The sequence below is a fragment of the Podarcis liolepis genome, assembly GCF_965112155.1.
Source record: "Podarcis liolepis genome assembly, chromosome: 5".
Classification (NCBI taxonomy): Eukaryota; Metazoa; Chordata; class Lepidosauria; order Squamata; family Lacertidae; genus Podarcis; species Podarcis liolepis.
The window spans coordinates 7,453,168-7,466,508 of record NC_139556.1 but is presented as its reverse complement, the minus strand read 5'-3'; the positions used below and the strand labels follow the sequence as shown (position 1 = coordinate 7,466,508).

Here is a 13,341-nt window from a genome sequence, read left to right as displayed (position 1 = left end):
CCTTATTTGGTGGGAAAGTCCCTTATCCCAGCGCCATGTCCCGCTACTGTCCCTTATTGATGATGTCCCTTAAATTTCCCAGGTCTCAAAGGAAGCAGCTGCTCTCCCTCCCTGCCGGCCAGGGAGGAGGGAGGCTCCAACTGTGTTGCTTGGCTGCATTGCTCACCCAATAAGGAGCCTAAGAACGACTGGGGGGTGGAGCTTGCATGCCTTGTGCCGATCAAATCAGCCGTGTTGCCTGGGGACTCGCCTTTGCTCAGTGCTTCCCAGTGGAGAGGTGACGGTGGTTTTCCTTGCTGCATCCCCTTTGCCGGGTTGCTGCGCTGTGGGAACCACGCTTGAAGCTTCATTTGGCTGCTGGCTGGGCTTTCTGCTTTTGGCTTGGAGGGGCTCAGAAGCTGAACATACCTGTGCTGGGAAAATCCCTTATTTTGGCTGCTGATCCCTTATTTTTGAGGCTGCTGGTCCCTTATTTTCAAATCTGTAAGTTGACAGCTGGGGGGGAATGCTGCTGCTGCTGCTAAATATTTGTCCGGGTAATGAAGCGGGCAAAAGAGAGAATGAGAACTGGATAAGAAGCTTCTTACCAATTTTTTACACTCTTTGAAGGTATTGCTGTTCAGGACGTTGCAAGACGTTTCCACCATCACTTGCTTCACCACATTGCCATTGCACAATGAAGATGCCCAGCTCTGTCCCTGAGAAAGCTTAACAAAGGGAAGCGATATTGACATGTTGTTATTACTATTCCATATGTGGCTGCTTAACATTCATCTGCTTATTTATTTAGCCTATATCTAGCAACAACAGTGATTATCCAATCTAGGAAGTCACCACTGGATCCCAATAAACAGACAGGGACAGATCTTAATATTCAATATTTCATTTCTTTATGGAAATGGCAAGCTGAGCAGTTTATGGTTGGGCACGTGGAAGTAGCTGTGTAGTTTTTGCACCCTGTTCCATATTCACAATCTTAACAAGTGTACATGCAAAAAGGGAAATGGGTAAGTTAAGAAGCACATTTGAAACCCGTGATAGCAGAATCAGCTATAAATAAAAAGGTGTAAAGGACCCCTGACAGTTAAGTCCAGTCACAAACGACTCTGGGGTTGCGGCGCTCATCTCGCTTTACTGGCCAAGGGAGCTGGCGTTTGTTCGCAGACAGTTTTTCTGGGTCATGTGGCCAGCATGATTAAGTTGTTCTGGCAAAAACAGAGCAGCACACGGAAACGCCGTTTACCTTCCCACCAGAGCGGTACCTATTTATCTACTTGCACTTTGACGTGCTTTTGAACTGCTAGGTTGGCAGGAGCTGGGACCGAGCAACGGGAGCTCACTCCATCATGGGGATTTGAACCGCCGACCTTCTGATCGGTAAGCCCAAGGCTCAGTGGTTTACACCACAGCGCCATAGGGACCTCCAGATATAGATAACAAACTGGAAACCATGAAAAGCCAGCTTCTCAGCATCTGGCCATACACTATCAGTTTTTAATTTCATACTGAAGCCTTAGAAGACTTCATGTTTGAATTAATTGTGGGATGTATCTTAATTTATTGATCACTTGTTTCTATTCATTGTCTTACTTGTATGATGTTAGCCGCTCTGAGCCCAGCTTTGGCCGGCGAGGGCAGGATATAAATAAAAATTATTATTATTAATAATAATAATTTTTTTACCAGACTCACAATCATAAGTGCTTTAGCTTAATCTCCAACAATAAAATCATGGTTGATGCAAACTTCAAGGCAAACGCATCACAACCATCAATGTGTACTTATTTTGTCTTCAGAATTATTTATTATTCTTTGATTGGATTCTTTGTTGAAAGGTGTTAGGGAGGCGTAGACAATTCTCCAAGTAATACCCATGAGGCAAGGATCAGGGCCACACACAAATCTTAGAACATTAAGCACATCCAGAGCATTCACTAGACCTATCTATCTGGAGATTTAAAAAGTGGAAGTGTGGACAGGTGATTCTGCCCCCTTCCCATTCTGTTCACACCAGCAATACCTTTGTGACATCAGCACACTGTGAATTAACTTTCCAGGAATTCCCAAAGTCACTTGGATCCACTTCAAGCTGGTTTTTGCTGCTGGTCAAGTCATTGTTTTGGATACCATCAAAATTGCCACACAGACCACATACTTTATCCTTGAAAATAAACAAAGCACAATAGCATACATTTATTCAATAAAAATGATTTTTGCACTCATATATTATTATTATTACTATTATTTACTAAATGTCTATAGTGTCCTTCATCCAAGGATCACAGGGGAGTTTAGAATATAAAAACATAAAATGAGTATCATAATAACAAACAAAAACAGTAACACTCCATCACCACCATTCAAAGGGCCATAGATTGTTAAATTAGATTCCTAATTAGTTTACTTAGGAAGGTTTTTGCCTTGTACCTAAAGATATGTAACGAAGGTGCCAGACGGGCCTCTCTGGAGAGAGCATTCCACAATGGGGAGTCACCTGAGAAAAAGCCCGTTCTCGTGTTGCCACCCTCCAGGTGTCTCATGGAAGAGACACGCAAAGAAGGGCCTCAGATGATAATTACTGGGTCTGAGTTGGTTCATACGGGGAGAAGCTGAGGTCAGAGAGCTCTGAGAACAACCAAAAGTATATTTGCTCCAGCAGGCTTTCCAATAAGTGGGCCTCTACCACAAATGTCTACTTTGAATGGTTTTTCATTTTGCTTTCAATGCATTTGTTCTTTTTGTGATTTCAACTGTTATTAATTATCTTTAATGTATACTGCCTAGACACAGTTGTTTAGAAGGTGCTTAATAAATTGATGGTGGTGATGATTAGGTCCAAGGAGTTCATGGCAGTGTGGAGGTGAAATGTAATTCACCCCATGTTCTCTTATCTTCACAACAAGGCAGGTTAGGCTGAGAGGGAGGGACTGGCCAAAGTTCATGGCTGAGGTGGGCTTTGAACCTCAGTTTCCTCAGTGCTGGGTTACCAAATAGGCAAAGAAGGCAGATTTGTGGGGCCCTGCGACAACAAATGAAAATAATATTGATTTAATCTTGAAAGAAAATTACAACCAAGCTGTCTTAGTTCAATGTTATCCCACTAGAAGAAGAAGAAGAAGAAGAAGAAGAAGAAGAAGAAGAAGAAGAAGAAGAAGAAGAAGAAGAGTTTGGATTTGATACCCCGCCTTTCACTCCCCTTCAGGAGTCTCAAAGTGGCTAACAATCTCCATTCCCTTCCTCCCCCATAGCAAACACTCTGTGAGGTGAGTGGGGCTGAGAGACTTCAAAGAAGTGTGACTGGCCCAAGGTCACCCAGCAGTTGCATGTGGAGGAGTGGAGACGCGAACCCGGTTCCCCAGATTACGTGACTACCGCTCTTAACCACTACACCACACTGGCTCTCTAGGAGATAATCCCACCCACCCACCCCGCATATTTTGACTCCCCAGGGTCCTCCAAAGGGTTTAATCCAGTTCTTCGTCTCCCCAGATCAAACCCAACACTATAGCAACTACCCCATTGGATCTCATATGCAATTAAGAAAGGGTGCAATTCAACTAGGTTTTACTGAGAGGAGATCCATTGAAATCAGTGAACATGATTAAGTTAGGTCCATTCAGGGACGTCTTAAGCATATTCGGCGCCATGGTGCAAAGCTCTCTCCGGCGCCCCCCCTCACCCCTGTTTCCCAGAATTGTCGACCTTTTTTTAGGGAGGGCTTCATGCCACAGCAAATGGAGGCTCTGGACGCGGCGCTGCATAGTGGAGGCAGGCGAGGGCAGCGAGCTGATGCTGGGAGGCACCACGTCCAGCCTCTGCCTCTTCCCTGGCGCCCTCCAGAACTTGGCGCCCAGGTGCCCTGTGCCACTAGCCTCTATGGGTAAGATGCCCCGGGTCCATTAATTTCAGTGGGTCTGTTCTGAGCTGAGCTGAATAATGCTCTCTATCCTGTGTTCTGTCAGATGCAGCAAGAGTTTTCCTCCATCAGTTCCTGATGGTGCCTTGCCCTGCCTCCATCACTCTCTGCCTTTCTCCTGTCCAAAGGGTGTCAGTTGATTGGGAAAATGTATACCCAGAAGCATTCTGTTCTGGGAATGCTGTACATTTGATTGCTCTGTACTGTTTATGCCACCTTGTGGACCTCAGTGAGAAAACGCAGAGTGGCTGGCATAAACACACACACACTTATTTCAAAATAAACCAGAGTGGACTTACTTTATAGTTCTCTTTCAGAATAACCGTAAGGCCCATGTCTCGATCCCAAGTGAGAGCAATTCCTCCTCCACCCAGCAACAAGATGTAGTAACGCCCAGACTTCAAGACTTCAAAGTTGACCTCTTCTCTAGGAGGTGTCAAGATGTTTACCTTCATCAAAAAGATATACATAGAAACTTCAGCAATGGAGCTATAGGTTACTTCCATACACAATCCCAGGAGCACCATCAGTGATTGGCACTTGCGTTCAACGCTGTGGGCTTGTGGGGGATCCTGCCCTCTCCACAGGACCCAAAATTGCTGGTGCCAGCTCAGCCTAGGTCTCTTACATGCTTTTTGCTTTCCCACTTCCCTAAGTGGTAAGACATTACAGGGGACAGCCTTTATAGGATCAGTTGTGAGAAGAGTGTACAGGACATTTCTGGGGTCTTGCAATAACTATTTATCAAGTATAGTTGAAGTTTTCCTCAGGTTTATTGCACACTGCCCTAAAATCCTTGGATGAAGGGCAGTTTAGAAATATTTTAAATAAAATAAGTTTGCATTTGTTTCACTGTTGGCTAAAGGGAGTAGCAAAGTTTACTAGCGTTGAGGTTTAAAGATGTGCAACAAGCACACAGGAAGGAGGAGCATAAACACAGCTTTAGTTCAGCTCTGCAATAGCCTAGAAGCTCTTAGTAACTCTTTCCATCAAGCAGATTGAAGATACTTTCCCCCTCTTCTGCTTCAGAAATATCCTGTTAGACCGAACTCAGCCAAGAATCCAGTCATTATCTACTTCCATAGTGCCCATCATCAAGTGTCACACCATGCAAAAATTTGTTCTACACTGCAACCTACGGAGGTTTACTCAGAGGTAAGTAGGTATAAGATTGCAGCTTCATGCAACTTTTCATGGCTCCTGTTGAATCGCTCATCCAGCTATCCCAGAAGGATAGGAAAATTTATGTTGGATCTATTTCTGGCTGAACCAATATTCATGGTGCAGATGCGCAGCAGCAGCCTGGGTAAAAAAAGACTAAGGTTGGTTCAGTGCAGAATTTGGCCACTCATCTTCACTAGCCAGATGTCTCTGAGAAGCCTTCAGAAAGAGCTCAGTGGAGACAGTTATTTCCTTCTTATCTCAGGTAACACTCAGGTGTACAGCTGATAGGTGTCTATAGACTTCTCCATGAATTTGTGATGTGCTTTTGAATTTTTTAAAAATCAAAGTTAATGGGCATCACGACATCCACGAATGATGAGGTCCATGTGTTAACTGCACGAAGAAATACTTTCTGATTTCTTGCATAAAGCTGTTGCCTGTCACTTGACTGGCTGGTTTTGAGAAGGAAACGTCTGTAAATTTTACTCACAGAACTCATAGTTTTATAAATCTGTATTCTCTCTCTCTCTCTCTCTCTCTCTCTCTCACACACACACACACACACACACACACACACAAACACATTGTGTTCCCCCTCCATGTGCCTAACTGGTAAATCTCTGTTCTTTAACTTTAAAAGAGGATAAGGAAGAGGCCAGAAGGTGTTAGCCGCCCTGAGCCCGGGGTATAAATAAATATTATTATTATTATTATTATTATTATTATTATTATTATTAACTCCTGAAGATGGCACAGCTCCTCTCTGCCACTTAAAGGCTAGTGTGCGCTGAGGCAGAGGAACAGAGTTATCCAGGCCAGCAAGCTGCTAGTTTATGTGTTTTAAAATATTGTTCCCTTTGTTGGTGTAAATTCATTTGAGCTTTTTTAAAAACCAAATTGTTTGTGTCTTCAAATAAACAGAAGTGCTCCCCCCCCCCCCGTGCAACTTTAAAATGAAATCTTTGAATGAAAATAAAATAAAATGGTGGCAACCATTCTTTGTATGTTCAAACCCCCAAAACAAAGAAGCATTGTGTGCCTTCAGATTTCGCTGCAAAAAAATGTTTGCAAAGCTCTAGTATTCCAGGGATAATACAGCACTTTCGGAAGTTTAGGTAATGGTAATTCTATAACACACTGGAGATCTGTGAAGGATGAATGCAGCGACATTCCTGGCTGTTACAATGCCCAAGACAAACAGCTGAACTCTGCCCTCTGGAAGGGGGCTCGGTCTTTTGTTCTTCCTTTTTCTGTGTGAGGGGAAATGCAAAGTGGGGTGGACCCTCTGATTTCCTTTGCATAACATGCGGTTGAAAGGAGGGAAGAGCAACAGGGCCATCTACAGAATTATTATTTTTCCTGGTCAACCCAAGATTTGCTTTTAACAGAGGGCTAAATATCTGAAGTCTCTTGCCTCCTGGATCTTGCTTTCTCTTGAAAGGTATGCCTTTTTTCCATCAGTCTTTTCTCCTCACCCCTGAATTTGTTGAGAAAGAATCTGGTGACTATTTTGGCCAGATCTGTCCTAAAGTTCTCGGCTTTGGGAAGTGTGAGATAGAACTGGAGCCCCTTCAAGGAAGCACCAGTACAGTCGTACCTTGGATCCTGAAAACCTTGCGAGTCAAACGTTTTGGCTCCTGAACACCGCAAACCCAGAAGTGAGTGTTCCGGTTTGCAAACGTTCTTTGGAACCCTAACGTCCAACGGGGCTTACGGGGCTTCTGATTGGCTTCAGGAGCTTCCTGCAGCCAATCAGAGACTGTACTTCTGAACGTTTTGGAAGTCAAACAGGTTCCGTTTGACTTCCAAGGCACAACTGTTGTTGTTTAGTCGTTTAGTTGTGTCCGACTCTTTATGACCCCATGGACCAGAGCATGCCAGGCACTCCTGTCTTCCACTGCCTCCTGCAGTTTGGTCAGACTCATGCTGGTAGCTTCGAGAACACTGTCCAACCATCTCGTCCTCTTCTGTCCCCTTCTCCTTGTGCTCTCCATCTTTCCCAACATCAGGGTCTTTTCCAGGGAGTCTTCTCTTCTCATGAGCTGGCCAAAGTATTGGAGCCTCAGCTTCAGGATCTGTCCTTCCAGTGAGCACTCTTAGTTGATTTCCTTCAGAATGGAGAGGTTTGATCTTCTTGCAGTCCATGGGACTCTCAAGAGTCTCCTCCAGCACCATAATTCAAAAGCATCAATTCTTCGGCTATCAGCCTTCTTTATGGTCCAGCTTTCACTTCCATACATCACTACTGGGAAAACCATAGCTTTTACTATACGGACCTTTGTTGGCAAGGTGATGTCTCTGCTTTTTAAGATGCTGTCTAGGTTTGTTATTGCTTTTCTCCCAAGAAGTAGGCGTCTTTTAATTTCGTGACTGCTGTCACCGTCTGCAGTGATCATGGAGCCCAAGAAAGTAAAATCTCTCACTGCCTCCATTTCTTCCCCTTCTATTTGCCAGGAGGCAATGGGCCCAGTGGCCATGATCTTCGTTTTTTTGATGTTGCTATTTTAAATGCAAGGAAGAAGGAAGCACTTTGCTGGATATGTAACAATCCAGCCTCCCATAACTATCCTCTCTTGTCGTATTCCAGGTTTCCAGACTGCTGTATTGCAGTAGATACTTTTTAAAGGAGTGCCAGCAGTTAGAGTTTTCTTCTGCCACGAAATCTGAATTTACTTTCTGAATAACAAAAGATAGTGGGGCTCAAGTGTGTCTTAACAACAGGAACTGCTCTTTGGAAAAGGTTACTGTCACCACAACTGGTTAACACAGATTATCTTGGTGGGTGGGAGAGCAGGGTGGAATTTTTGACGTATTTAAGGCACCCACGAGCACCAACACAGGAAACAAGTTCTTGGGCTAATATGCAGGAGCCCTGCTTCAAAGGAAACCTTACAGAGCCCAGATTCTCTCTTAGTAAACCTAAATTGGTTGCTCTCACCATCCACCAAGGGCTGCTTCAGAGGGCTCATCCAGACTCCCGCTTGTCTTGCCACTCCACACACACACACACCCCGGAAGCCAGATCTTTACCGCTGAATCGGCGCATGGATCAATTGAGTTTTCCCCAGAATGGTGTTTGCTCTGATTCAGTGCTAAAGAGCAGGTTTTCCATGGGGCAAATGGAAAACCGCTCAGACCCATGCTTTCTAAGCATGGGACAAGCAGAAGTGTGAACAAGCCCAGAAATTCCTGCCCTAAAGATAGAACTTTTTTTATGTATGCTACTACAGCAGCAAGAATACTCATCGTAAAGCATTGGAAGACCCAAGATCTACCCACCCTGGAAGAATGGCAGATGAAGGTGATAGACTATATGACATTGGCTGAAATGACCAACAGAATCCATGAACAGGGGAAAGAGACGGCGGAGGAGGACTGGAAGAAATTTAAAACTTATCTTAAGAAATACTACAAAATTGATGAATGTTAAAATGTTGAGGTTTTTGTAAGAAAAGGAGATTACAGCGACAAAAGATTAAGTAAAAGAAAAGAACAAATAAGGGATAAATTTGGTAAAAATTTAATTTAGGAATTGCTGAAACATTCTTTGGAATTGGGATGTAGAAAGGGGAGGTTTGGGGGAGTCAGAGAAATGAAGTTTATGAAAAAAGGAGATGAATTTATACATGTTTGTTTGTTTCTTTATCTGTTTGTATTGTTTATAAAAACTTTGTAAAACCAATAAAAAATATTTTTTTTAAAAAAAACAGAAATTCCTGCCCCACTGCAAAGTCAGCAATATGGAATGCCTTGCTTTTAAATATGATACCAGTGAGATCATAGTAAAGTTAAAGGGACCCCTGACCATTAGGTCCAGTGGTGGCCGATTCTGGGGTTGTGGCGCTCATCTTGCTTTATTGGCCGAGGGAGCCGGCATACAGCTTCCGGGTAATGTGGCCAGCATGACTAAGCTGCTTCTGGTGAAACCAGAGCAGTGCACGGAAACGCTGTTTACCTTCCCGCCAGAGCGGTACTTATTTATCTACTTGCACTTCGACGTGCTTTTGAACTGCTAGGTTGGCAGGAGCAGGGACCGAGCAACGGGAGCTCACCCCATCGCAGGGATTCGAACCGCTGTCCTTCTGATCGGCAAGTCCTAGGCTCTGTGGTTTAACCCACAGCGCCACCCGCATCCCACTAAAGTTTGCTGACCCCCTGTTCTAGTTCAACCCCCTGCAATGCAGGAATAGGCAGCTGTCCCTTACGGGGATCAAACCTGCAACCTTGGCGTTATCACCACCACACTCTAACCAACTGAGCTATCCAGGCTGGTCATAGAGTAGCATATTAATTAAGTCAAAAGTTCTTGGTCCAGACTTTTTAGGAAAGCATCATAAGGCTAGCTCCTCCACAATGGGATTGAAGTAAAGATAAGAGGCTCATACTTACATCTCCGTTGTACAGCTCAATCACTCCACTGTCAAAGAGAATGCTAATCCTTTTAGTGCATGTTTCTCCTGTGAAGCTACATCCCTCATTGGCAATGAGTACTCGGAAGGTTCCAGAATCATCACTACCATCGCAGTAATCCTTTAAGAAAGGGAAGTGGCATTGACAACAGATGTTTTGAACATGCACACAGATTAAAGGTGTATTCCCCTTTTTTGACTTTCGCCGGCGTGTGGAATGTCAGTATGTCCCCCATGGGGGGGGGGGCAGATAGTCACAACCAATGCCTAAGCAACCACTCACATTTTTGTATTTTAATAAAGTCGTGGCCTAAATTATGCCAAAAACCTTAAACAAAAATTTCTGTGTGAGGTGTGAGTTATTATCTGCCCGGAGGCTGAGGTCCAGCGCCGAGGGCCTTCTGGCGGTTCCCTCATTGCGAGAAGCAAAGCTACAGGGAACCAGGCAGAGGGCCTTCTCGGTGGTGGCGCCCACCCTGTGGAACGCCCTCCCATCAGATGTCAAAGCGATAAACAACTACCTGACATTCAGAAGACATCTTAAGGCAGCCCTGTTCTGGGAAGTTTTTAACGTGTGATATTTTAGTGTATTTTTGGTTTCTATGGAAGCTGCCCAGAGTGGCTGGGGAAACGCAGCCAGATGGGCGGGGTACAAATAATAAATTATTATTATTATTATTATTATTATTATTATTATTATTATTATTATTGGGGTGGCCCTGGGGACATCAACACGCAAAAATTCTGAAGAATGTTGAAGGAAGCCAAAAGTGTGTCCATAGGTTTCGATGGTAGTTTTCCATATCTCTAACCCTTAGCCTTCTCTCAGCCGCCACCACCCTCATCTCCAAGAACTGCATTCTATCCCCACTCTTACCTGAACTAGCACATACTGACAGTTCCCTGGAAACCTGTATTTCAGTCCATCAAAGGTCAAGTAATGAGATGTGCCAATGACTGAGCAGGTACCGTCACAGACATTTTCTGTGCATTCCCACTTCCGAGCCCGACAGACACTGCAGAGGGCAAAAGACCAGCAGCTGTTATTGTCGATGTTGATTAATAAAAGTTTGCTTTATAATTTGGTACATGGACAAAAGACAGTCTGTGTCTTGCAGGAAGCATGCAAAAATCATGTCACCTATAAAACCTTGAGACACTAACATTTCTAGATATCATTGCAATACCTATTCATGTTTGTGAAGATAACAAGGTTCTTCAGCCTAGACAGTCAGATTACACACTTACTTACACACAAACACACACACACTTCAAAAATTGAGGTCCTTTCCCCTGGTTATGATACTGTTGAAACTTCAGAAGTCCACAAATTTTTATTTAGTTTGGAAACCACCCAAAGTTTGTGGGTGCCATCAAACTTACTTCTCCTCTGAGAGAATTCCAAGGCCTAAGATTTCAAGGTAACTTTTGAAATCTAGAGCCAGGCTTTTTTAAAAAAAATAATAATGTGCTTCAGAATGATTAGACACCTTTATAAGTCTAAGCATACCAGTACCAAAGACCAATCAGGCAAAAAACAGTGTTACCATACACAGTTAGGATTCCCTACCATTTTATAGGCTTGAAAGTTTGGTAATGTCCAGATTTTTCCAGGCTGTACCCATGACCCTTTCATGTCAACTGAAGTCTAGTGTCCAGACCAAGGGAAGAAAGAATACTGCTTTATTCTGCCTTAGTCAGAACCCACCTGGAGTCCTGTGGCCAGTTCTGGGCACCACAATTTAAGAAGGATACTGACAAGCTGGAACATTTACAGAGGAGGGCAACCAAAACGATCAAGGGTCTGGAAACAAAGTCTAATGAGGAATGCTTAAGGATGCTCAGCCAGGAGAAGAGGAGACTGAGGGCAGATAAGATACCCACCAATTTTATTGGGAGGGTTAAACATGTGCTGAAATATCCTGTTGAAAACTGTGCATCTTAAACATGCATAAGTTTATCTGGATTGCACTCCATGCATTTTAAATGCTGCTTCTGAAAAAACCACTAACTTCCTTCTTTAAAGAAATGTACAGTCTGGTACAATCTGGCAATGTTGTGTGTGTGGAACCCACAAAGATCTATAAACAGCAAGTTAAGTTACCACAAATAGATTCTCTCTTTACTTAAAGGCTATGTGTAAAAATTTCTGCCACTTCTGTATTCCCAGAAAAGATCTAGGCATAACACAGAGTGGAGTATTTTACAACATGTAGTGATTTACCATGGATATCCTGCTCTCTGCTGCTTATTCTCTTACAAAAACACTTTTATTGCCCTCTGAAGGCCAGTATGGGTTAAATAAGGGGTGTAATAAGGCTAGTATTTCCTTTCATTCATTCTTTTCTTTTTTGTGTGCTCATAAGAAGACTAAATAGCAGTCGAGGGCGTGAGACTGCATACTTCCTATGGCTCTCTGTTTACCAAGGATAGTCCATAATTTCTGGTAACAAAACAACAACAAAAAGAGGCAACACATTAAAGGAACATCTGCCCTGACAGGAACACTGAATTCCTGGAAAGTGCTGTGTGCAAGGTTTTACTGGAATATGTTGAACAATTCATTATTGGGACAGTTTACCACTTTACAGAAATGGAATTTGCAGCTCCTTTCTGAGGCACCGCCTGTTCCTTCTGTTTCCTTGTGGTTGGGGCCGCCTCATTTATCACTATTTTTATTTTCTTTATTTTAGCATCTCTTTTATCTCTGCCCCGTCTCTGGGAAGATTTCTGGAGATGCCTTTTAAAATCTGGTTATTTTACAAAATTAATGAATGTTAGAATGATGTTTGAATGAAGTTAAGTGGTTTCTAGCTGGTAATGATATAAAAGAATATGGAAAATTGGATTTTTAAATAGGTAAAAATTTAATGTTATAATATATTAAGATCAAAGATCAGGATAATAAGGAGGGAAAGAAATTGCTGAATTAATTAATTGAATTGGAATACAAAAAAGGGAGGTATGAGGAGGTCAGGGAAACAAGGATATGAATGTAAGATATGGAAAGGTTGATTTTTTATTTTTCTTTCTTTTTATCTGTGTACTTATTCTGTATTTTTCTTGTATTTTTATTTTTGTTTTTTATTCTTGTATTTTATTCTTGTATTTTTTGCTTTTATGTAATTCCTTTTTTTGAAACTTTAATAAATATATATTTTTAAAATCTGGTTATTTTGCTTCTACAGTGAAATCCAAGAATCTTTTTCTTGGGTACCAGAAGTTTCCTGGATCTCAGAAGCTGGGGGTGGGGGGGCAGCTGGTCTCTCCTGTGTGTGTCAAAGTCACACATGTGAACACGAAAGCAGCATGCCGTGTAGAACCTATCATTGTGTTGCTCGTTGTTGATGTTGACATTATTCTGATTATGTTGCGTTTTTAATAGTTTTGTGGGTTCCTATCTATGTTAGCCACATACTGGATTTTCAAATAAAAATCGGGATACATAAGTCTTAATAGATAAATGAAGTGACCACAGATGAGTTGCAAGATGATAATCTACAGGTTGGTCTCAGCAAGATCCCACAACAGGGCCCTGCAAATGTTTCTTTCTTTCCTTCCTTCCTTCCTTCCTTCCTTCCTTCCTTCCTTCCTTCCTTCCTTCCTCCTTCCTTTTGTTCTCCTCCTGCCCTCTGATTCTTTGCATGGGAGGTGGGCTCCCCTTCCAAGTCGAGTTGTCTTGCTAGTTTACAGAGATGACTTTGCTAAGAGGGATGCTCTTTTAGACTAGCATCTTAACGCGTGACCAGGCAGCGACAGCCCGAGCCCCAGCCCCCAGGGATCATAAGGAAGGAATAAAGACTCTGACAACGTTATATGGAATTAAAATTAGGCCACAACTTCATTAAACTT

The 13,341-nt window shown here is 42.9% G+C and overlaps 1 protein-coding gene across 1 annotated transcript in view; it reads right to left on the bottom strand.

Moving 5' to 3' along the window:
* VWF (von Willebrand factor) overlaps positions 1-13,341 on the bottom strand; it is a 159,612-nt gene that overhangs the window by 94,794 nt on the left and 51,477 nt on the right. Inside the window, exons 20-24 of the mRNA XM_083503303.1 lie at positions 10,367-10,505; positions 9,470-9,610; positions 4,216-4,365; positions 2,021-2,161; positions 588-707 (exon numbers count right to left, since the gene is read on the bottom strand). Coding sequence (XP_083359429.1) covers positions 588-707; positions 2,021-2,161; positions 4,216-4,365; positions 9,470-9,610; positions 10,367-10,505 — 691 coding nt within the window. The remainder of the gene's footprint in view (positions 1-587; positions 708-2,020; positions 2,162-4,215; positions 4,366-9,469; positions 9,611-10,366; positions 10,506-13,341) is intronic.